Source organism: Pseudoliparis swirei, chromosome 11 (genome assembly GCF_029220125.1).
Source record: "Pseudoliparis swirei isolate HS2019 ecotype Mariana Trench chromosome 11, NWPU_hadal_v1, whole genome shotgun sequence".
NCBI classification, from domain to species: Eukaryota; Metazoa; Chordata; class Actinopteri; order Perciformes; family Liparidae; genus Pseudoliparis; species Pseudoliparis swirei.
This window is the reverse complement of record NC_079398.1, coordinates 15,190,499-15,210,063: the sequence shown is the minus strand read 5'-3', so window position 1 is coordinate 15,210,063 and position 19,565 is coordinate 15,190,499. Positions and strand designations below refer to the sequence as shown.

The 19,565-nt window shown below is 48.5% G+C and overlaps 1 protein-coding gene across 3 annotated transcripts; it reads right to left on the bottom strand.

The window, feature by feature from the left end:
* Positions 1-607: 607 nt before the first annotated feature.
* On the bottom strand, positions 608-19,337 carry baz1a (bromodomain adjacent to zinc finger domain, 1A). Of its 3 annotated transcripts, none has more exons than XM_056426555.1 (29): positions 18,639-19,337; positions 17,804-18,073; positions 17,584-17,727; positions 17,398-17,505; positions 17,164-17,245; positions 16,738-16,860; positions 14,424-14,609; positions 11,493-11,588; positions 11,246-11,384; positions 10,782-10,913; positions 10,019-10,339; positions 9,749-9,914; positions 9,550-9,645; positions 9,206-9,264; positions 8,937-9,016; positions 8,654-8,862; positions 8,373-8,575; positions 7,407-7,537; positions 7,198-7,325; positions 6,538-6,674; positions 4,367-4,438; positions 4,168-4,250; positions 3,931-4,095; positions 3,604-3,845; positions 3,418-3,534; positions 3,147-3,325; positions 2,812-3,005; positions 1,628-1,715; positions 608-1,548 (listed from the first exon to the last, which is right to left on the bottom strand). In XM_056426555.1, exons 1-29 carry the CDS (start codon positions 18,749-18,751, stop codon positions 1,376-1,378), a joined length of 4,236 nt encoding a protein of 1,411 aa, XP_056282530.1. In that variant the 5' UTR covers positions 18,752-19,337; the 3' UTR covers positions 608-1,375. The 3 variants fall into 3 exon arrangements, with proteins under 3 accessions (XP_056282530.1, XP_056282528.1, XP_056282529.1); XM_056426553.1 differs by having other exon boundaries at positions 17,164-17,251; positions 18,639-19,336; XM_056426554.1 differs by having other exon boundaries at positions 17,164-17,251; positions 17,398-17,502; positions 18,639-19,335.
* Between the last annotated feature and the right edge of the window lie 228 nt (positions 19,338-19,565).

Here is a 19,565-nt window from a genome sequence, read left to right as displayed (position 1 = left end):
TTAGGCTGAATTATAACAAACCGACCACAGATTTGATTTTTAAACTACTAACTTCTTGCCTGAAAAAAATCCTAAAATGACATTCCGTGACTCAACAACAGTAGTATTTATAAAAAGTCAACCGTCAGTTGTTTATTTTCTCCTCCGCTATTGTTTCCGGTTGCTGGTGAAATGCATTCTGGGATATCTGCTGGCCAGAGTACGCACAAGTCTCCTGATGCATCCTCCGGAAAGTGGGAAGATCAAGTCACATCCGGGCATTTTGACCGTGCTTTGCGAGAAGCGAACTTTTAATGTGAACATGTACTCGGGCTGCGACTGATGACGTTTCACGAGAACACAAGTAGAACAAAGTACGCACAAGAACGCATATTGAGAAACGCCGATTAGCTCGAAGTGCAGGAGTCACAAGTCGATTGGTTGATGCCGAGCGGAGATAACGTGGCGGGGCGTAAGGTTTGACCATATCCCGGGGACCCGATCCGTTCGTAGCACAGTACGCAAGAACCAATGTTCTGAAGTGGATGCGGGCAGCTACCGGTTTGTATATATATATATATATATATATATAGTGGTTCTGGACCAGTATGATGACACCAGACAGCAGTTGGGTATAAAATTCAATTTATTTTTTACTTGAACAGAAAACTATCTTAAATAAAGCCGCCGCACAACTAATGAACACACAGCTCCAGTGTATAGCTGACACACACACACACAGACATAGACACAGAGACAGAGACACACTAACACCACAGAAGAACATGGTGAACTCAAAATACATAGCAACTACAAACCACTCAGTTTCATGTCTTAAAGGAACAGTGCTTCTTTATGCTAAGCTATGCTACGCTAAGCCTCAATGCACACACACAAGTGAAAGACTAATGGTAACTGTCCCTTTAAGGCTGATCTCATGACTATCATTTATTTTACTCGTATTCATGTTAACACACAAATGAAGATGAGGTCTAAACTGGTAGAAACCCTGTTGCTATGGTGATGCTGCGGGAGGAAAGAGTTTATTCAAATCTAATCGTTTCGTCCCTGAGAGAAAACAAAGAAAAGCTGAGCGTCGTTTAGTGGTCCTCCCTTTCCTCACTGAGTGGGCCCTCCTGTCTGCGACACCGTCTATCCACCAAGAGCAAGACAACACACACCTACACATTGATCAGCTGATCTAAACATTGATCAGCTGGTCTAAACATTGATCAGCTAATCTAAACATTGATCAGCTGGTCTAAACATTGATCAAGTGTGTGCTGCTGGATGTCGTGACCTTTCACCCCTGCAGTCATATAGGAGATGATTGTCACTGGGGGGGGGTCAAAGACCAATGAGCAGAGGCTACGGCGGTGAGGTCACAAGGTTCGGTTTAGTGCCGGGAGACTTTAGCCGGCGGAGCGCTGCGCTCTGATAGGCCGAGACGGTCGAGCTCCGAGTGGAAGAAGAGCTGCAGGCGACGCCCGGCCTTCGCTTCAGAGGTGTGGCGAGGATTATACTGGAGACAGTTGGAGAACATCAGGTCCACGTCACACACAAAGCCATCTGAGAGAGACGGAGACACAGAGACACACATTACCGTCACAACACCTTCAGGGCCAATCTACTGTGTGTGTGTCCTCACCTGCTGTCTGATATTCACAGTTGTTGACTTTCTCTCTGATGGTGCTCAGAGCGATCGGCTTTTTGATGATGTCATAGTAGTCAGGCACCTACAAACAAGTTACAGACAGGTGTTTACATACCTGTGTCCAGGTGTCTATATGTTTACATACCCGTGTCCAGGTGTTTACATACCTGTGTCCAGGTGTCTACATGTTTACATACCTGTGTCTACATGTTTACATACCCGTGTCCAGGTGTCTACATACCTGTGTCCAGGTGTTTACATACCCGTGTCTACATGTTTACATACCCGTGTCCAGGTGTCTACATGTTTACATGTTTACATACCTGTATCCAGGTGTTTACATACCTGTGTCCAGGTGTTTACATACCCGTGTCCAGGTGTCTACATGTTTACATACCCGTGTCCAGGTGTCTACATGTTTACATACCTGTATCCAGGTGTTTACATACCTGTGTCCAGGTGTCTACATGTTTACATACCTGTATCCAGGTGTTTACATACCTGTGTCCAGGTGTTTACATACCTGTGTCCAGGTGTTTACATACCTGTGTCCAGGTGTCTATATGTTTACATACCTGTCTCCAGGTGTTTACATACCTGTGTCCAGGTGTTTACATACCTGTGTCCAGGTGTCTATATGTTTACATACCTGTCTCCAGGTGTCTACATACCTGTATCCAGGTGTTTACATACCTGTGTCCAGGTGTCTACATGTTTACATACCTGTATCCAGGTGTTTACATACCCGTGTCCAGGTGTCTACATGTTTACATACCTGTGTCCAGGTGTTTACATACCTGTGTCCAGGTGTTTACATACCTGTGTCCAGGTGTCTACATGTTTACATACCCGTCTCCAGGTGTTTACATACCTGTGTCCAGGTGTCTACATGTTTACATACCTGTGTCCAGGTGTTTACATACCTGTGTCCAGGTGTTTACATACCTGTGTCCAGGTGTCTACATGTTTACATACCCGTGTCCAGGTGTCTACATACCTGTATCCAGGTGTTTACATACCTGTGTCCAGGTGTCTACATGTTTACATACCTGTCTCCAGGTGTTTACATACCTGTGTCCAGGTGTCTACATGTTTACATACCTGTGTCCAGGTGTTTACATACCCGTGTCCAGGTGTTTACATGTTTACATACCCGTGTCCAGGTGTCTTATGCGTACCTGAGTCCGGGACACCAGCTTCTTAAAGGGCCAGCTGTCTTCATGTCTGACGAGCTCCACCGTCAGCTGCTCGCAGGCCGACAGCTCGTGGACGCCGTAGTTCCTGCCGGAGGAGCGTCGGCTGGAGGACGATGAAGGGGAGGAGCTTGAAGGGGCAAGGACGGGTCTGGAGGGTTTGAGAGGCGGAGCTACATCTGGGGGAGGAGCAGAGGGAACCAAGAACACACGTCACTTCCTTACACTCTAATCCGGCCTTCATATGGTCACCGGGCGGCTATTGTTATCTGTTGATTACCCGTTAGCAGGTGTTACCTGTTGATTAATTGGCCGTGTACCTGTTTGCTGTCTCTTGCAGGGTTCCGTCGGCCCCGGTGAGGGTTTGGTGGTCCTGCCGTTTGGTGACAGGATCTCGTGGCTCAGACGGGCGCTGACTCGACTCCCAGACCGAGCCAGAGCTTTACCTGCAGACGTGTTGGCTTTCACGGTGGGGGGTGTGGCCTTCTTACCTGAAGACCTGTGATTGGATATAATCTGGAATTACAGGTCTACAGTTCTCTGGGAGCAGGTCTACAGTTCTCTGGGAGCAGGTCTACAACAGATACTGACTTGGAGGCGTATGTGTTTTTCCCTGCCGAGGCGGGCATGCTGTTGTTGGCAGTGGCTTGTTGACCTTTGGGTGTTGCCTGTTGACCTTTAGGGGGCGGGGCCTGGTTTTTCTTGGTTCTGCAAAGATGGAGCTGCAGTTTGAGACGATCTCACTATAAATGGAGAAGGTTGAATATTGCCACTTACCTCACGACTTCTTCCTTCTCCTCGTCTGACTCTTCCTCTGACTCCTCCTCCTCCTCTTCTTCTTCTTCATCCTCCTCCTCCTCTTCTTCTTCTTCCTCCTCCTCCTCTTCCTCCTCTTCTTCTTCTTCCTCCTCCCCCGACTCCTCCTCCTCCCCGACAGAAGAGCGCTGACGGGATGGGATGCGGCTTGCTCTCCGTTTGGGTCGACAGTCTGGACAGAACCAGTCGCCTTCTGGAACCGCCTGAGAACAGCAGACATGTGTTTAGTGTTAGCATGATGCTAACATACAGCTTGGAGGCGGAGCCTCATAGGTGGGGTTAGCATACCTTGAGGCGGGGCCTGAGACAGTGGGTGTGGTGGCCTCGGTCACAGCCATCACACAGCAGCATGTTGTCGGCGTCTCCTTTGCGTCTGCAAATGCGACAGCGAGCGTTGAGGACGGAGCGAGACCAGAGGACACTTCTCTCCAGACTGGACAGGTGAACAAACACCTGGAGACAAACATCAGCACGTCCATCACACAATAAACATAGTCATTAAAAAACGAGGATGCGGTTTCTGACCTGAGACAGACTGGAACAGATCTGAAGAGACTCCCTCCATCGCTCCAACACAGTCCTACTGACCCGGCTGCTGTCACTGCCGTCTGAGGACAGACAGAGAGACAGACGGGGATGAAGAGAGACAGACAGAAGTGAGTTTTCTGCTGACTAAACTCTTCACAGATGTTAATGAGACCTCAAATGAAGGAGAAGGTCATACCATCACTGGCCTGGTCCTCGTCCTTCTTCTTGTTCTTCTTGTTCTTCTGGTCTTTCTTCGAGTCTTCGTCTCCTGTGAGCAGACAAAGACACTTTAGTTTGAGGAGACGATGATCTGCTCCATCACATCGTCTCTGACTGATTCTCCTGTGACAGACCCTGGAGATCTTCTTTGTCTGAACTCAGGTGACCGATAGGTCACTGAGCTGGCTTAGGTTGGGAGGACCAAGAGGGGCACTGGCACAAGGGGGACTACGTGACCCCAACTATGGTGTGATGACCATCACGCGTTCGTTACTTCGAGACTGGATTACTGCAACTCCTTATTATCAGGCTGCTCTAATAAATCTCTTAGGTCCCTCCAGTTGATCCAGAATGCTGCAGCTCGTATTCTCACCAAAACTAAGAAAAGAGATCACATCACTCCTGCACTAGCTGCTCTGCACTGGCTCCCAGTAAAATCAAGAATCACTTTTAAAATTCTTCTCTTAACCTACAAAGCCTTGATTGGTGATGCTCCATCATATCTTAAGGAGCTTGTAGTACCATATTGCCCCACTAGAGAGCTACGCTCACTAAATGCGGGACTACTTGTAGTTCCTAGAGTCTTAAAAAGTAGAATGGGAGCCAGAGCCTTTGGTTATCAAGCTCCTCTTTTATGGAACCAGCTTCCAATTTCAGTCCGGGAGGCAGACACAGTCACCTCGTTTAAGAGTAGACTGAAGACCTTCCTCTTTGACAGAGCTTATAGTTAGGGCTGAATCAGGTTCACCTGGTCCAGCCCCTTGATATGCTGCTATAGGCTTATAGCTGCCGGGGGACGTTTTAGGATGCACTGAGCACCTATCTCCTCTTTTTTCTCTCCTTAAGGATGAATTTTCATCTCTCAATCACACGTTACTAACTCTGCTTTCTCCCCGGAGTCCTTTTGACTTCACGTCTCATGGGGTCATCGGACCCTATGAGACGGCATAGATCCTATCTGCCTGATGGATCATCGAGGTCTGGGTCGTGGAATTCCTGCTCCTGACTACGCCACTGTCCTGTTGAGACTCCGCCCACTGTTGAGACTCCGCCCACTCCTCCTCCCCACCGCCATCTGCCTGATGGATCGTGGAGGTCTCCATCGTGGAATATGCCTACTATGAACTATTCATACACTGTCATATTCATTGAATGTATTTAAACTCTAAATCTGTCCTTCTGTACACATTACATCTATTGCATCTGTCCATCCTGGAGAGGGATCTTCCTCTGTTGCTCTCCTGAAGGTTTCTTCCCTTTTTTTCCCCCTGAAGGGTTATTTGGGAGTTTTTCCTGGTCCGATGTGAGGTTTTGGGGCAGGGATGTCTACGTGTACAGATTGTAAAGCACTCTGAGACAAATTTGTAATTTGTGAAATTGGGCTATACAAATAAACTGAATTGAATTGAATCAAGACCCCAACTGCCCTGAGCTGGTCGACGTGACCCCAACTGCCCTGAGCTGGTCGACGTGACCCCAACTGCCCTGAGCTGGTCGACGTGACCCCAACTGCCCTGAGCTGGTCGACGTGACCCCAACTACCCTGAGCTGGTCGACGTGACCCCAACTACCCTGAGCTGGTCGACGTGACCCCCAACTACCCTGAGCTGGTCGACGTGACCCCAACTACCCTGAGCTGGTCGACGTGACCCCAACTGTCCTGAGCTGGTCTACGTGACCCCAACTGTCCTGAGCTGGTCGACGTGACCCCAACTACCCTGAGCTGGTCGACGTGACCCCAACTGTCCTGAGCTGGTCTACCTGACCAACTGTCCTGAGCTGGTCTACCTGACCAACTGTCCTGAGCTGGTCTACCTGACCAACTGTCCTGAGCTGGTCTACCTGACCAACTGTCCTGAGCTGGTCTACCTGACCAACTGTCCTGAGCTGGTCTACATGACCCCAACTACCCTGAGCTGCGGTCCTTCGAGACTCTTTGAAATGTTGCCATTTGCTTTTTCAGCTCAGCCCAAAACCAACATTTAAAAAACAGAGTCCTGCTGAAGGACTTAACAAAGGTAGATTATTATTATTATTATTATTAATATTATTTTACCCCAGAGCTACATATCTAATCAACGTAAAAGTATCTCATCAAAGTAAAAGTTAGTGTTACTTCGAGGACTCGATGTGGACCATGTGACTCACCCAGCGGAGCTTTGATGAAGCGCCTCTCGATGCCTTGCTCGATGTGAGCGAGGGCCTGAGCCAGGATTCGTACCAAGCTGCTGATTGGCTGAGGAGACCCGCTGCTCGCTGTGCTGTCCGACTTCAGATCATGCAGCCTGTCACCAACACACAGAGACACAAAGACAGCGACAAAAACATGAAGATACAGAGACACAAATATACAGAGACACTAAGACAGAAAGATACAAAGACACAGAGACAAAGATACAGAGACTAAAACATTAAGACACAGAGATACAGACGCAAAGACAGAAAGACACAAATATACAGAGACAAAAACACAAAGATACCGAGGCACAAAGATAGAGACAAAACACAAAGATACAGAGACACAAAGATAGAGACAAAAACACAAAAAGATACAGAGGCACAGACACAGAGACAAAGATAGACAAAACAAGATACAGACACAAAGACACAGAGACAAAGACACAAAGATACAGAGAGACAAAGAGAGACAAAAACACAAAGATACAGAGAAACAAAGACAGAGACACAAAGACACAAATATACAGAGACACAAAGACGTAAAGACACAATGATACAGAGACATAAAGACACAAAGACGTAACAAACACAGATAGAATCGTGGTCTCCTTGGAGGTCATGAAGTCACACCTGTGACTGTACCCGTCTCTGGCTCTCAGCTGGACAGGTGAGTCCACCTCCATGAGGTCCACTCGTCCGCTCATCAGCAGGTCGTCTCTTGCCTGCAGCGCAGAGCGCCACGCCTGTCTGTCCATCCCCTGAGGGACGAGAGAAAGACAGGTGAGTGGGAGGTCACCTGCGGTCCCTGGTTCTCCGTGGTCACAGGTGTGTGTGTGTACCTTCAGGGTTCCGAGGGTTCCCTGGTGGATTCGGTCCTCGATGTCCAACAGCAGGTCTCTCAGTCTCCCCTCCATTAGAGTCTCAGCTGCAGAGGTGCATTCTGGGACGGATCGGGAAGCCTCCAAATCCTCTGAACAAACGGGACATGTGATTACACGTAAGTTATAGATACAGTGTGTCTCTACCCGTGTGTGTGTTTGTGTGTACCTGTGTGTGTGTACCTGTATGTGTAGCAGGGCTTTTCCTGCATAGAGAAAATTTGGGCGCGCGCCTAAGCCGTTTTCCCAAACGCCTATGACAAATCCCGAGCGCCTAAGGCAAAAAAAAGTCTGCGATGAAAAATAAAATAAAAATGATGTGTTCATCAGGTGCATGTCAGCGAATATGTTCTCAATAGTATGTTTCAAGGAGGCTAGAGCCGAACCCTCGTTCTGTTTTGATCAATAGTAATCAAGTTCAGTGTTTTCCCTAAGTTTAGAGCTTCAGGGGGCGGGACTAGTGCCGCTAGCCATGTTGGTGCCCGAAGCTTAATTTAACACTGAGGTGTGCTCACCTGTGTGCGCGCATCACAGCTGAGCGAGGCGCGCGCGAGCCGAGAAGAGTTGTTCACGGGGGGGGGGGGGGGGGGGCGCTAGTGAGTGTGCTCACCCGTGTGCGCGGATGTGTGCGCGCATCACGGCAGAGCTTCGATGCCGGCGCGCGCATCGCTCTGTTACAGGGTAGCCAGATTTCCCCGTTATAATGGTAGGGGAAACACTGGAGTTGATAAGCGTGTCTTCTTGTCTGATCAATCCGGAACTGTGAGGTGCGCGACTTGACAGAGCGGCCAGCTGCTGATCACTCACTCAACAGCCCTACGTGCATGAATAGATGGTGCGCGAGCGCGCAAATTTTTTTTTTGGGAGCACCGAAGACCCATTTTGACCCAGGAAAAACCCTGTGTGTGTGTGTGTGTGTGTGTGTACCTGTGTCACGGGGCCTACTCAGGTGAGCCAGGCGGTCCCTCTCCTGCAGCAGCGCCTCCTTCAGGCTGCTCTCCCGAAGGCCTCGGGGGTTCAGGGCCTCGATCAGCTGCTCCACCTGCTCCTCGGAGGTGTAGCAGAACCATTGGTTAAGCCGATTGACTGGCGGCCCACAGGTGTGGAGGGGGGCGGGGTTTGAGCCAGCACTGCAGGAGGAAGTGTTATAATTAGAAATGCGTGTGAACACCTGAGCTCCTGAACCAAACCAGACCCAGGTGACCCGCCTCCTCTCGATGGGCTCCTGCAGCTCCTCCTCGCCCTGCGCGGGCCGCGGACGCAGCATGTCCTCTGTCAGGCCGAAGCCGTCGTCCTCCACCAGCAGCGTGGCGGCAGAGGGGAGGAGCCAGTAGCGGCGGTACAGCCGGTCCCGGCCCAGCGGCAGCAGGCAGGTGCAGGCTGCCGCCCTCTGGATCCGCTCCTGCAGCTCTCGAACCTGCGGCACGAAGGAGGCGCAGCCATCAGGAGGAGTCCAGAGCTACAGGCGTGTGTAGACATCATGTTCCTCACCTTCTCCTGCTCCTCTGCACTCAGGAGGGGGGGGGCTCTGAGGTCACAGGGCATCTGAGGCTCCCTCTGGTGGACTACAGCTGGAGGAGGAGACACGAGAGAGGAGGAGAAGAGAGGAGGAGGAGAAACGACTCAGATGAGAGGAGGAGACAGGAGACAGGAGGAGACACGACTCAGGAGAGAGGAGGAGACAGGACAGAGTAGGAGAGAGGAGGAGACACGCCTCGGGAGAGAGGAGGAGGAGACACTGATAAGTGAGGTTTCTTTACCAGTCGTCTTCTTGCGTTGCTCCTCGTCTTCCTCAGTGAGTTCTCCTCCAGGAGGTTCACTGCAGACAGAAGCCAAGTCAAGGAGACACGAGTCTTACAACAAAGGAGTCAAGGAGACAAGTCGTACCGTGAAGGAGTCAAGGAGACACGAGTCGTACCGTGAAGGAGTCAAGGAGACACGAGTCGTATCGTAAAGGATTCAAGGAGACACGAGTCGTACCGTGAAGGAGTCAAGGAGACACGAGTCGTACTGTGAAGGAGTCAAGGAGACACAAGTCGTACCGTGAAGGAGTCAAGGAGACACGAGTCGTACAGCAAAGGAGTCAAGGAGACACGGGTCGTACCTGTGGAGTCCTCCCTTCAGCTCCTGCTCCCTCAGTCTCGCCTCCTTCAGCCTCAGCTCCTGCTCCCTCAGTTTCTCCTCTTTACGGAGACGAACCCTGAAGAGGTTACAAGATGACACCACTGTGTGTACGGTGTGTACTGTGTGTACTGTGTGTACTGTGTGTATTGTGTACTATGTGTATTGTGTGTACTGTGTACCTGAGAGCCGCCTCCTCCCGGTCCCGGCGGTGGGCCTCCGCTCTGATCTCCCTCAGCTCCTGCCTGGCGGACCTCTGGTCCTCCACACAGTCCTCCATCAGGTCTCTGCTGGAGGACAACGTCAGCAGCTTCCCCACCAGAGCCTGGAGAATCCTCAGCTTCTCCCCTGATCAATAATAACACAATCAGTAACTCATCAATAACTCAATAACACATAAATAACTCATCAATAACTGATCTATAACCATCTGGGCCCTGATTGGCTGCTACCTGGCGACAGGTCGTACACGGCGGTGCTCGTCAGCCTCCTCAGTAGCGCCGGCTCTGCCAATCGCAGCTCGGCACACGGGTCGTCCATCGGCGTGAAGCCGCCCTGCTTCTGGTAGCGGAACTTGGCGTTGCCGTGGCAACAGTCGGCGCCGGAGGACAGGATGTGCAGCCGCAGGATCTCAGACAGAGAGCAGCTGTCCAGGTCCAGCTGCTTCAGACCACAGCCCTGGTGCAGGGGGGACCACGAGGCTGCCAGCGAGGACACGGTGTTGAGGGCCGGCTGGGAGGACGCACAGTCCTCATCCAGGACCTCGGACAGGTCTGAGGGGACAGGAAGTACCTCAGTACACACCAAGTACACAATCCTCATCCAGGACCTCAGACAGGTCTGAGGGGACAGGAAGTACACACCAAGTACACACTAAATTACACACAAAGTACACACTACAGTACACACCATGCTCTATCTCTAAGGCTCTTACAGAGGAACCTCATCCCCATCTCTCGAGGGATCAGTCCCTCGGTTCCCTCAGACTACCACAGCCTCAGATCTTGATGTGCTGACTCTCATCCCGCCTTCACATTCGGCTCTAACCGCCCAGAGTCCAGGACCCCAGACTCCCTCAGCACCCCCAACACAATACCCCCATGGACCCGGTCCAAAGCCTTCTCCAAGTCCACAAAGCACATGTATACTGGTTGGGCTCCCAGGACCCCCCAGTAGTCTTGGAGGGTGAGGACCTGGTCCGGGTCTGTGTCTGACCTTCAGCCTGCTCTTTAGCCAAGTCCTCCTGCTCCTCATCCAGAGCCTGAAAGATGGCCGACAGGAAGAAGAACAGCAACTCGCAGAGAGGACCCTCAGGATCTGAGCCCACCAGGGCCTCTTCAAGGACCTCTGTGGAGACAGCATCAGAGGAGGGTTCGATTAGGACGTAGAGATATAACTTATTAAACCCCCTGGTGCAAGTGGACTTGTACTGGTCTGGAGACTTGAGATTCAATGCCTGGCCCAAGGACACGTTGACAGGGGATCAAACCACCGATCTTCTCTACCTCGGATCCAAGGCCGCCTTCATGAAACCTACAGAATCTCTTTTGACCAACTGAACCTGTTTGAAACAGCAGGCCCTCTAGAACCTGTTAGAATCCACTTAACACAGCCACACCAGACCACAGGGAACCCTCTAAGGACCCAGAGGGTCCTGGTCTAGACTAAGTGTGTCTAACCCAGAGAGACTCCGTCAGGGAACTCGTCCTTCAGGGCGAAGACCTCGCCGAAGGCCCGCAGGAACTCCAGAACCATCAGGGCTTCACCAAAGAGGTGGGCTGGAAGACGAGTCCTCACTGGAACCGGACTGGGCAGCTCCTGGAGGAACCAGCACAAGTCCTGGTTCAGGATCCAGCTCATGGGCATCTTCAATGAACCTTCATGTCTCCAGGGCAGACAGCTCAGGTCTGTGGTGCGTTCACTGACCTTCAGGTCTTCACAGTCCATGTCTTCTCTGGGTTGGTTCCACAGCTTCAGCCGCTCGGCGTATCTCTTCTTCTCCTCCTTCAGCTTCTCTCGTTCCTGTGGACCCCCACGCCGTTATCGTCTCCATCGTAACCACTAGAGATGCACCGATCAGGTTTTTTGGTGCCGATCACCGATCACTGAAATGAGTAACTGTCGATCCGATAATACCGATCACGGTGTCGATTGAAGCATTCTATTCATTGTGTCGCATTATTGCCTAGGACTATGAGGAAATATATATAAAGCACCTCAAACATTAAAGAAATTACCGATTTCTTTAAACATTTAGGACTTTTACTTTGAAAAATGTCCTAGTTGATTATGGAGGACTCAAAATGACTTAAGTATAAATAAATAAATAAATGCATGAATAAATATAGGAATAAATAAATAAATGCTTAAATAAATGTATAAATAAATAAATGCATGAATGAATAAATAAATGTATAAATAAATAAATACAGGAATGAATAAATATAAGTTATAAATCAACAGGACATCATTAAATAAATATATTTCTACATTTCTGTATTTCTTCATTTATTTATTTCTCTATTGATGTGTCCACACGTATTTCTTCATTTATTTATGTGTGACATTTACGTGTCCGTATATTCAAATGAGCTGGGGCGGTCCGAACCTCATTGTTGAACAGGATTGGTCAAATCAGGGAGCAAGACAGAAGTAATCGATCCCTAGCACTTGGACCTGTAGACGAACAGCGTGTATTATGCATTCTTGTCTGTACATTCTAAATACTACTGTTGTTGAGTCACGGAATGTAATTTAAGGATGTTTTCAGTCGAGAAGTTAGTAGTTTAACCCTTGTGTTGCCTTAGGGTCATTTTGACCCGAATCAATATTACACCCTCCCCCCGCCTTTGGATTAATTTGACCCCATTCAATGTTTAATGTCGGTGTTCTTTCGGTAGTCAACAAACAAACATAAAGTGCCTCACACTTAAACTTGGAAAACAATATTAATTCTAATAATTTTCTGGAGGTTTTAATTGCTGGCGTCAAATTGAACCCAAAGGGTAAAATATGTTAGTAAATATAAAGGTAACAGGAGGGTGAAACATTGAATCGGGTCAAAATGACCCAAAGGCGGGGGGAGGGTGTAATATTGATTCGGGTCAAAATGACCCTAAGGCAACACAAGGGTTAAGCATCAAATCTGTGGTCGGTTTATCGAGATTCAGCCTAATAAGGAGATGCGACGGAGATTTGAGCTCCTGCTCGCGGGACCTCGCGAGAGAAGCCTGATTTCGGCAGGACTTTTTGAAATGCTCCGCTGGCTCTGACGTCTCCGTAGCGGCTAAACATGAGATATAATTAGGTTTTGGAGGATCTAAAGAGCACAATGAGTTTATTATTTATTAAAAGATAACGTTACGTCAATTTGACTGAGATTCATAACTTCATATTGTAGCGACCCTGGGTCAGGATGGAAAGCTACGAGACGTTATATAGTTATTACCGTTTATTCGGGAACAAGTACCAGGCTACTGTGGGCGGAGTATACGCCAAACGACAGTGAACACCGCAACACATTCTACTCCACTGTAAAGTATTTTACAGTGAATAATTGGAGTAAATTCATGAACAAGAACAGTTGATGTGGTGACGTCACACGACCAGAAAGACCGTCCTGCGTCCTCGAGTCTGGACTCCCAAGACCAGATTCCAAAAGAACACGAGTCTGTACTCAGTGTTCTTGGAATTGATAAACGGCTGAAGTCAAAAAGCTGTCTCGGCTAACTTCTGCTAACGGTGAGCTGAGCGAGCCAACTTCAGCTTCATGTGCCAGGCAGAAATAGTAGAGCACAACACACCAGGTGCATCACACTCCTGTGACCAATCATGCTTTAGACAGAGGTTCGGACCGCCCAGCTCATTTGAATATACGGACACGTAAATGTCACACATAAATAAATGAAGAAATACGTGTGGACACATAAATAGATAAATAAATAAATGAAGAAATACAGAAATGTAGAAATATATTTATTTAATGATGTCCTGTTGATTTATAACTTATATTTATTCATTCCTGTATTTAGTTATACATTTATTTAAGCATTCATTTATTTATGCATTTATTTATTTATTCCCATATTTATTCATGCATTTATACTTAAGTCATTTTGAGTCCTCCATAGTTGATACATTAAAATTGATTGATTGCCAGTGTAGGGGATTTCAGATATGTAACACATCTACATCATTCATTTCCTGGAACTCTTGGGGAAATCTATTTACAGGACTTTTTTTTACATACAAAAGTCTGACCTTTATTTTTATAAACTCTTCCTTGGTCCAGTAAAAATGTTTTAATGTTAGCATAATTTAAGCTAAATCTCAGAAACGATCTATAAAGATACAAAATCAGTTAATTGTTTACTTGTATATGCTAGTGTATGATTTGTCGACATCTTATTTTGATAAACGGATGTTGTTTCACGTGGTTCTTTCCGCTAACTTTGCAAAACCGGATGTTGTGTCACGTAAATCCTTCCGCTAACTTTATCAAAACCCTCGCGCTCCCGATAGAATGCGTTTACCGTGAGCATCAGTCTCTAGGGGCAGACATGTGAGAGTCGGCTGAGTTGACCCAGTGATTCAACTCGGGGGACGGGGACGGCGCTCGGTGCGTGAGGATCCCCTCGTGATCCTCTCACTCTGCGGCCCTCGCCGGGCGCATTGTCTCCGTTGCGGTGCGCGGCGATTGAAACGTCTCTGATAGTTCTCACAGATTTTATGTCATCTGATCGGCCGTTTTGAGAACGCCGATCAAAACCGATGGGAATATCGGCCGATATGGATCGGCGCCGATCAGATCGGTGCATCCCAAGTAACCACCACTAACAACCTGAGCTCTGAACGCACCTTGTCCTTCTCCTCCCTTCTCTTCCGTTTGTCCTCCTCAAACCTCCTCCTCTGCTCCTCCCGGTCCCTCCTGGTCTTCTGCACGTCCTCCTTCTTCTTCAGCCGTTCCTGAGCCGCCATGTCCTCCTTCTGCTGCAGCAGCTTCAGCTTCTCTTGGACCACGGCCTTCACCAGGGACGAGCTCGTCTGAGGAATATGTATGTATTTATATTAGGGCTGTCAATCGATTAAAAAAATTTAACTAATTAATCGCACATTTTGAAATTCATTAATCGCGATTAAAAGTTTTTTCTTTTCTTTTTAAAGACAAAACTTCACACAGAGCTGTTTTCAAAGAGGCTCCTACATATAAAGTGCAGCGAGGTATTTAATATCGTGGATGATAAATTGTTTCTTCAGTGGAACATCCAGATTAGTTAAAAAAAATAAGTATATTAAGACCCCATTGGTCCTGTCATCTTTAACACTGAACAGCAGAACCAGTGGCCTTGGTAACTGACTGACATTCAAATATGTCACGTTCACCCTCTGGAGGCTGGGGGCATGTCTCCATTTTACAAAAACATGTAAATTCACCTTTTAAAGGCTTTTGCATATGACATATTCACGTGTTATACATCAAACATTCCAGAACAATCTCAGCTCTATTCAATGAGGCTCATTGTCCTCGCGCCGTGTTCTCTGGTTCTCTGACTGACAGGCTGCTAATGAGCCTTACCTGTGAGGTGGGAGGTCCTTTGTGATTTACTGAGTGTTTATTGGTTGTTTTTTTCGCAAAATGTTGACAGACAAACAGATTGACAAATCATGGTGACGGTTTCGTGTGACGAGTTCTCTCCGCGCCGCGTCACCCGACACGTGCCGATCACTGAAATCAGTATCTGCCGATCCGATAATACCGATCACCGGTCACGGTGTCGATTGAAGCATTCTATTTATTGTGTAGCATTATTGCCTAGGACTATGAGGAAATACAAATATAAAGCACCTCAAACATTAAAGAAATTGCCGATTTCTTTAAACATTTAGGACTTTTAATTTGAAAAATCTCTTAATTGCGACAGTAAATATGTTTGATTGCCAGGCTGGGGGAAGTCAGGGACGTCCTGAACACATCTGCATCAGTCGTTGCCTGGGACTCTGAGGGAAAACATATCTAGAGCGCCTCAATTTTTTTTAAATGACAGATTTCTTTAACCATTTAGGACTTTTACTTTGAAAAATGTCCTAATTGATACATTAAAATAGTTTGATTGCTATTGTAGGGGATTTCAGATATGTATGGAACACATCTGCATCATTCATTTCCTGGAACTTTTGGGGAAATCTATATACAGGACTTTTTTTAACATACAAAAGTCTATTTTTATAAACTCTTCCGTAATTAAAATGTTTTAATGTTAGCATGATTTAAGCTAAATCTCAGAAACGATCTATGAAGATACAAAATCAGTTAATAGTTTAATTTTATATGTTAGTGTATGATTTGTCGACATCTTATTTTGAAAACCGGATGTTGTTTCACGTGGTTCTTTCCGCTAACTTTGCAAAACCGGATGTTGTCACGTAAATCCTTCTGCTAACTTTATCAAAACCCTCGCGCGCTCCCGATCGAATGCGTTTACTGTCAGCATCAGTCTATAGGGGCTCAGACATGTAAGTGTCGGCTGAGTTGACCCAGTGATTCAACTCGGGGGACGGGGACGCCGCTTGAAACGTCTGATAGTTCTTGCAGATTTTATGTCATCTGATCGGCCAAGTTTGATCGGCCGTTTTGAGAACGCCGATCAAAACCGATAATGGGAATATCGGCCGATATGGATCGGCGCCGATCAGATCGTTGCATCCCTAGTATAAATATATACACACACACACACACATGTATATATGTCAGGCTGCACAACAAACTGCAGTAGATCGCTGGAGATCGTGGCAAACTCTGCACTTTAATTTACTCAGCACTTTACTTTGTTTTCCCCCTGTATATTTAGTATTAGTATTTAATATGTATTTTCATTGATGCTCTTGTGTGCACCGCTGCTGTGATTTTTTAAATTTCCCCACTGTGGGACAAATAAAGGAATATCATCATATCATATACAAACACACACATGTGTGTATATACATATATACACTTATGTATGTATATATATATAGGTATATACACACACACACACACATATACATACATACATACATACACACACATACACACATCCCGTCCCACCTGTAATGCCTTGGCGGCCCACTAGAGGGGCACGCCCCACAGTTTGAGAACGCCGGTCAAAACTGAGACCTCCACAGCAGCACTCACCTGAGCAGGGGAGCCCCGCCCTGCCCCTTTAAAGGGGGGGCTGGAGGGGAAGAGGGGGGGCTCATCAGGGAAGAACTGGGAGAAGGTTTGTTCAGACAGATGGTACTTCACCACTGTGGAGGGCTGAGAGACAGGAAGTGACATCAACCAACAGGAAGTGACCCAAAACATTCAAAAATACAAATAAACTTCTAAAATCATAAATATGATTATTAATTTATGTCACTGCGTCTCCTCATCCGTCATGGTGTGTTATCATGGGTGGTGTATCGTGGTGTGTCATGGTGTATCATGGGTGGTGTATCATGGTGTGTGGTGGTGTATCATGGGTGGTGTATCGTGGTGTGTCATGGTGTATCATGGGTGGTGTATCATGGTGTGTCATGGTTTATCATGGGTGGTGTATCATGGTGCTGTGGGTCCTACCTTCAGCCTGATGGTGCCCCTCTGAGGTTCACAGTGCTGCTTGAACAGCAGCTTCAGCCTCTCTCTGGATACGCTGGTCTTCCTGCGACTGAACAGACGTCAGAGTGAGTCCCTGAGACCGGAAGACTAACAGGTAGTCTTATGATGCCGTCTCCATGACAACGTCCCCATTGTTGATGCTCTGCTTTCAGTTTCTATGACGGAGCTCCAGAGACGATGATGTCATCTCCTCACCTGATCTGATTGGCTTTAACAGTGAAGGCCTCCGTGTGCTCGGCGCTCACCATCCTCACTGTGTACTTAAACACTGATGGACTCAGAGGCTTCTTCTTCTTCTTCCTGCTGACACACACACACACAGTCAGCTGACCCTCTGACCCCTACACAGGCAGACACCCTAACTTCAGATGCCCTACTGACCCGTTGACCTGCGCTGAGGGACTCTGGAAGGCCTTGGCCTCCTCGTCGCTGTCACTGATAACGATGGTGTCGTGGTCGGCAGCTTTGGGCCGGCCGTTGGCGCTGGAGTGAGAAGAGTGCACCTGCAGGATCTCACACACATGTCTGACACACACACCACCACCATCATCATCATCATAATCATCATCAAAACAGCCTTGCGTTGACTACGCCCCCATACCTGGCGGCGTTGACGTCCACCGTCTCCCCGGGGAAGAAGCGATCTTTGGCGTAGCCGTAGACGTCCTCACAGAGCTCCGTAAGCCGGCCGCGGCAGCTCAGCGCCGCCAGGTGGAGCAGCGGCACCAGCAGCGCCGGGGAGAAGCTCTGCAGGCTGAGCCGGGCCCGCCGCTCACTCTCCAGCGCCTCCAGGTAGGTGAGGCCAGCCCGGCCCGTCAGGGCGCAGCTCCACACCAGGCTGTTACACAGGATGGTCCGCTCGAAGAACTCGCTGAGGAGAACCAGAACCACAGGAGTGAGACCTCAGCAGAGCAACACACCATCAGAACCCGACCAGAACCCAACAAAGACCCCCATCAGTACCCGACCAGAACCCAACCAAGTCCAGGTCTCTGACAGGTGAATCCAGGTCTCTGACAGGTGAGTCCAGGTCTTTGACAGGTGAGTCCAGGTCTCTGACAGGTGAGTCCAGGTCTCTGACAGGTGAGTCCAGGTCTCTCACAGGTGAGTCCAGGTCTCTGACAGGTGAGTCCAGGTCTCTGACAGGTGAGTCCAGGTCTGAACAGTCTCCAGAGTGGTTTCTAAGAATCAGGACCTCAGGACTCAGAACCAGGTGGATCGGCATCAGACCAGGACCTCCTACAGTGTGCGGTCTCAGGGTCTCCACCGGTCCCTGGTCAGTTCAGGTGGAGCTCACCTGTTCAGGTGAGTCTCAGCTAACGGCTAGCTCCAGCTAACAGGACATCTGTCCCTGTGGGACTCTTTCCCGCCTCCGGACCGGGACCCTGACCCGCTGAGACCACTTTAATTGACTTGTGTTGTGGGCCGTTACTCACTCGTAGCTCCGGAAAACCTCGTGGGTGATCTTGCAGAGGAAGACCTCCTCGTCGGGCCGCAGGTCCCCGGGAGGTCTCTGGCGGCTGAAGGCTCTCCGGTGCAGGAGCGGCATCTCGAGGCTCTTCGGCAAGAACAAAAAGAGGGGAAAAGGACAACCGGGTCCCAAAGAACCGAACCGGAGAACCGGGGCGGTGGGAAGAGGACCCAAAGCGCCCTCACGGGGAACCAGAGCCCTGAGCGGGAGAACCGGAGGGAGCCGCGCGTGTCTTTTGTTAGCCGGCCCGCATGGAGCTGCTCCCGGACCTCAGCGACGTACAATGGAGACTCGCATCCCGGCTCAGGGGGCACCGCGGGAACCGGGACCGGAGGACTTCACCGGGCGGGGGACCGGAAGGACAACCTGCGGTCCCGAGCCACAAAGACAAGGAAAAGTAGTCGAGGTGGACTAAGAAGAAGAAGAAGAAGTTCAGGATAAAGCCGAAAGCTGCTCAAGTGGCGGCTTGTTGACCAAGTTTTCATCCCCTTCACGGACCCTCGCGAAGCTGGGATATCTCAGTGCTCCGCTGTTCCGTTAAAAAGTCAGTCCCCAGTTCCTTTCTTCTTCTTCTTCTTCATTGTTTCATGACGTCAGCTAAAGACGAGTTCCATTTAATTAACATATATGTTTGAGCTCACCGTGTTCTAAATAGAATAAATATAATGTACTTTTACTATTTAAAAGGTTTCACATGTTTAGTTGGATCTAAATATTATAAACACGGTGTGTTTCTATTAAGAACTATATACAATTACAAATATACATATATCAATAATATATAATCAGTTCAGGAATTGATTCTGATACAAAAGAGAAAACCAACATGCTGCATCGTGCGTGTCCGAGCGGTGGTGTGTCACCTGAACGCAGCTTAACGAATTATTATGTG

What these genes read in the sequence shown, in the direction of transcription:
- baz1a (XM_056426553.1), bottom strand. Translation starts at nt 18,751, where the DNA reads ATGCCGCTCCTGCACCGGAGAGCCTTCAGCCGCCAGAGACCTCCCGGG. An exon ending in GTGGACGTCAACGCCGCCAG is followed by an intron (nt 17,728 to 17,803) that starts GTATGGGGGCGT and finishes TGTGTGTGTCAG; the next exon opens with ACATGTGTGTGAGATCCTGC. An exon ending in CCCTCAGCGCAGGTCAACGG is followed by an intron (nt 17,506 to 17,583) that starts GTCAGTAGGGCA and finishes TGTGTGTGTCAG; the next exon opens with CAGGAAGAAGAAGAAGAAGC.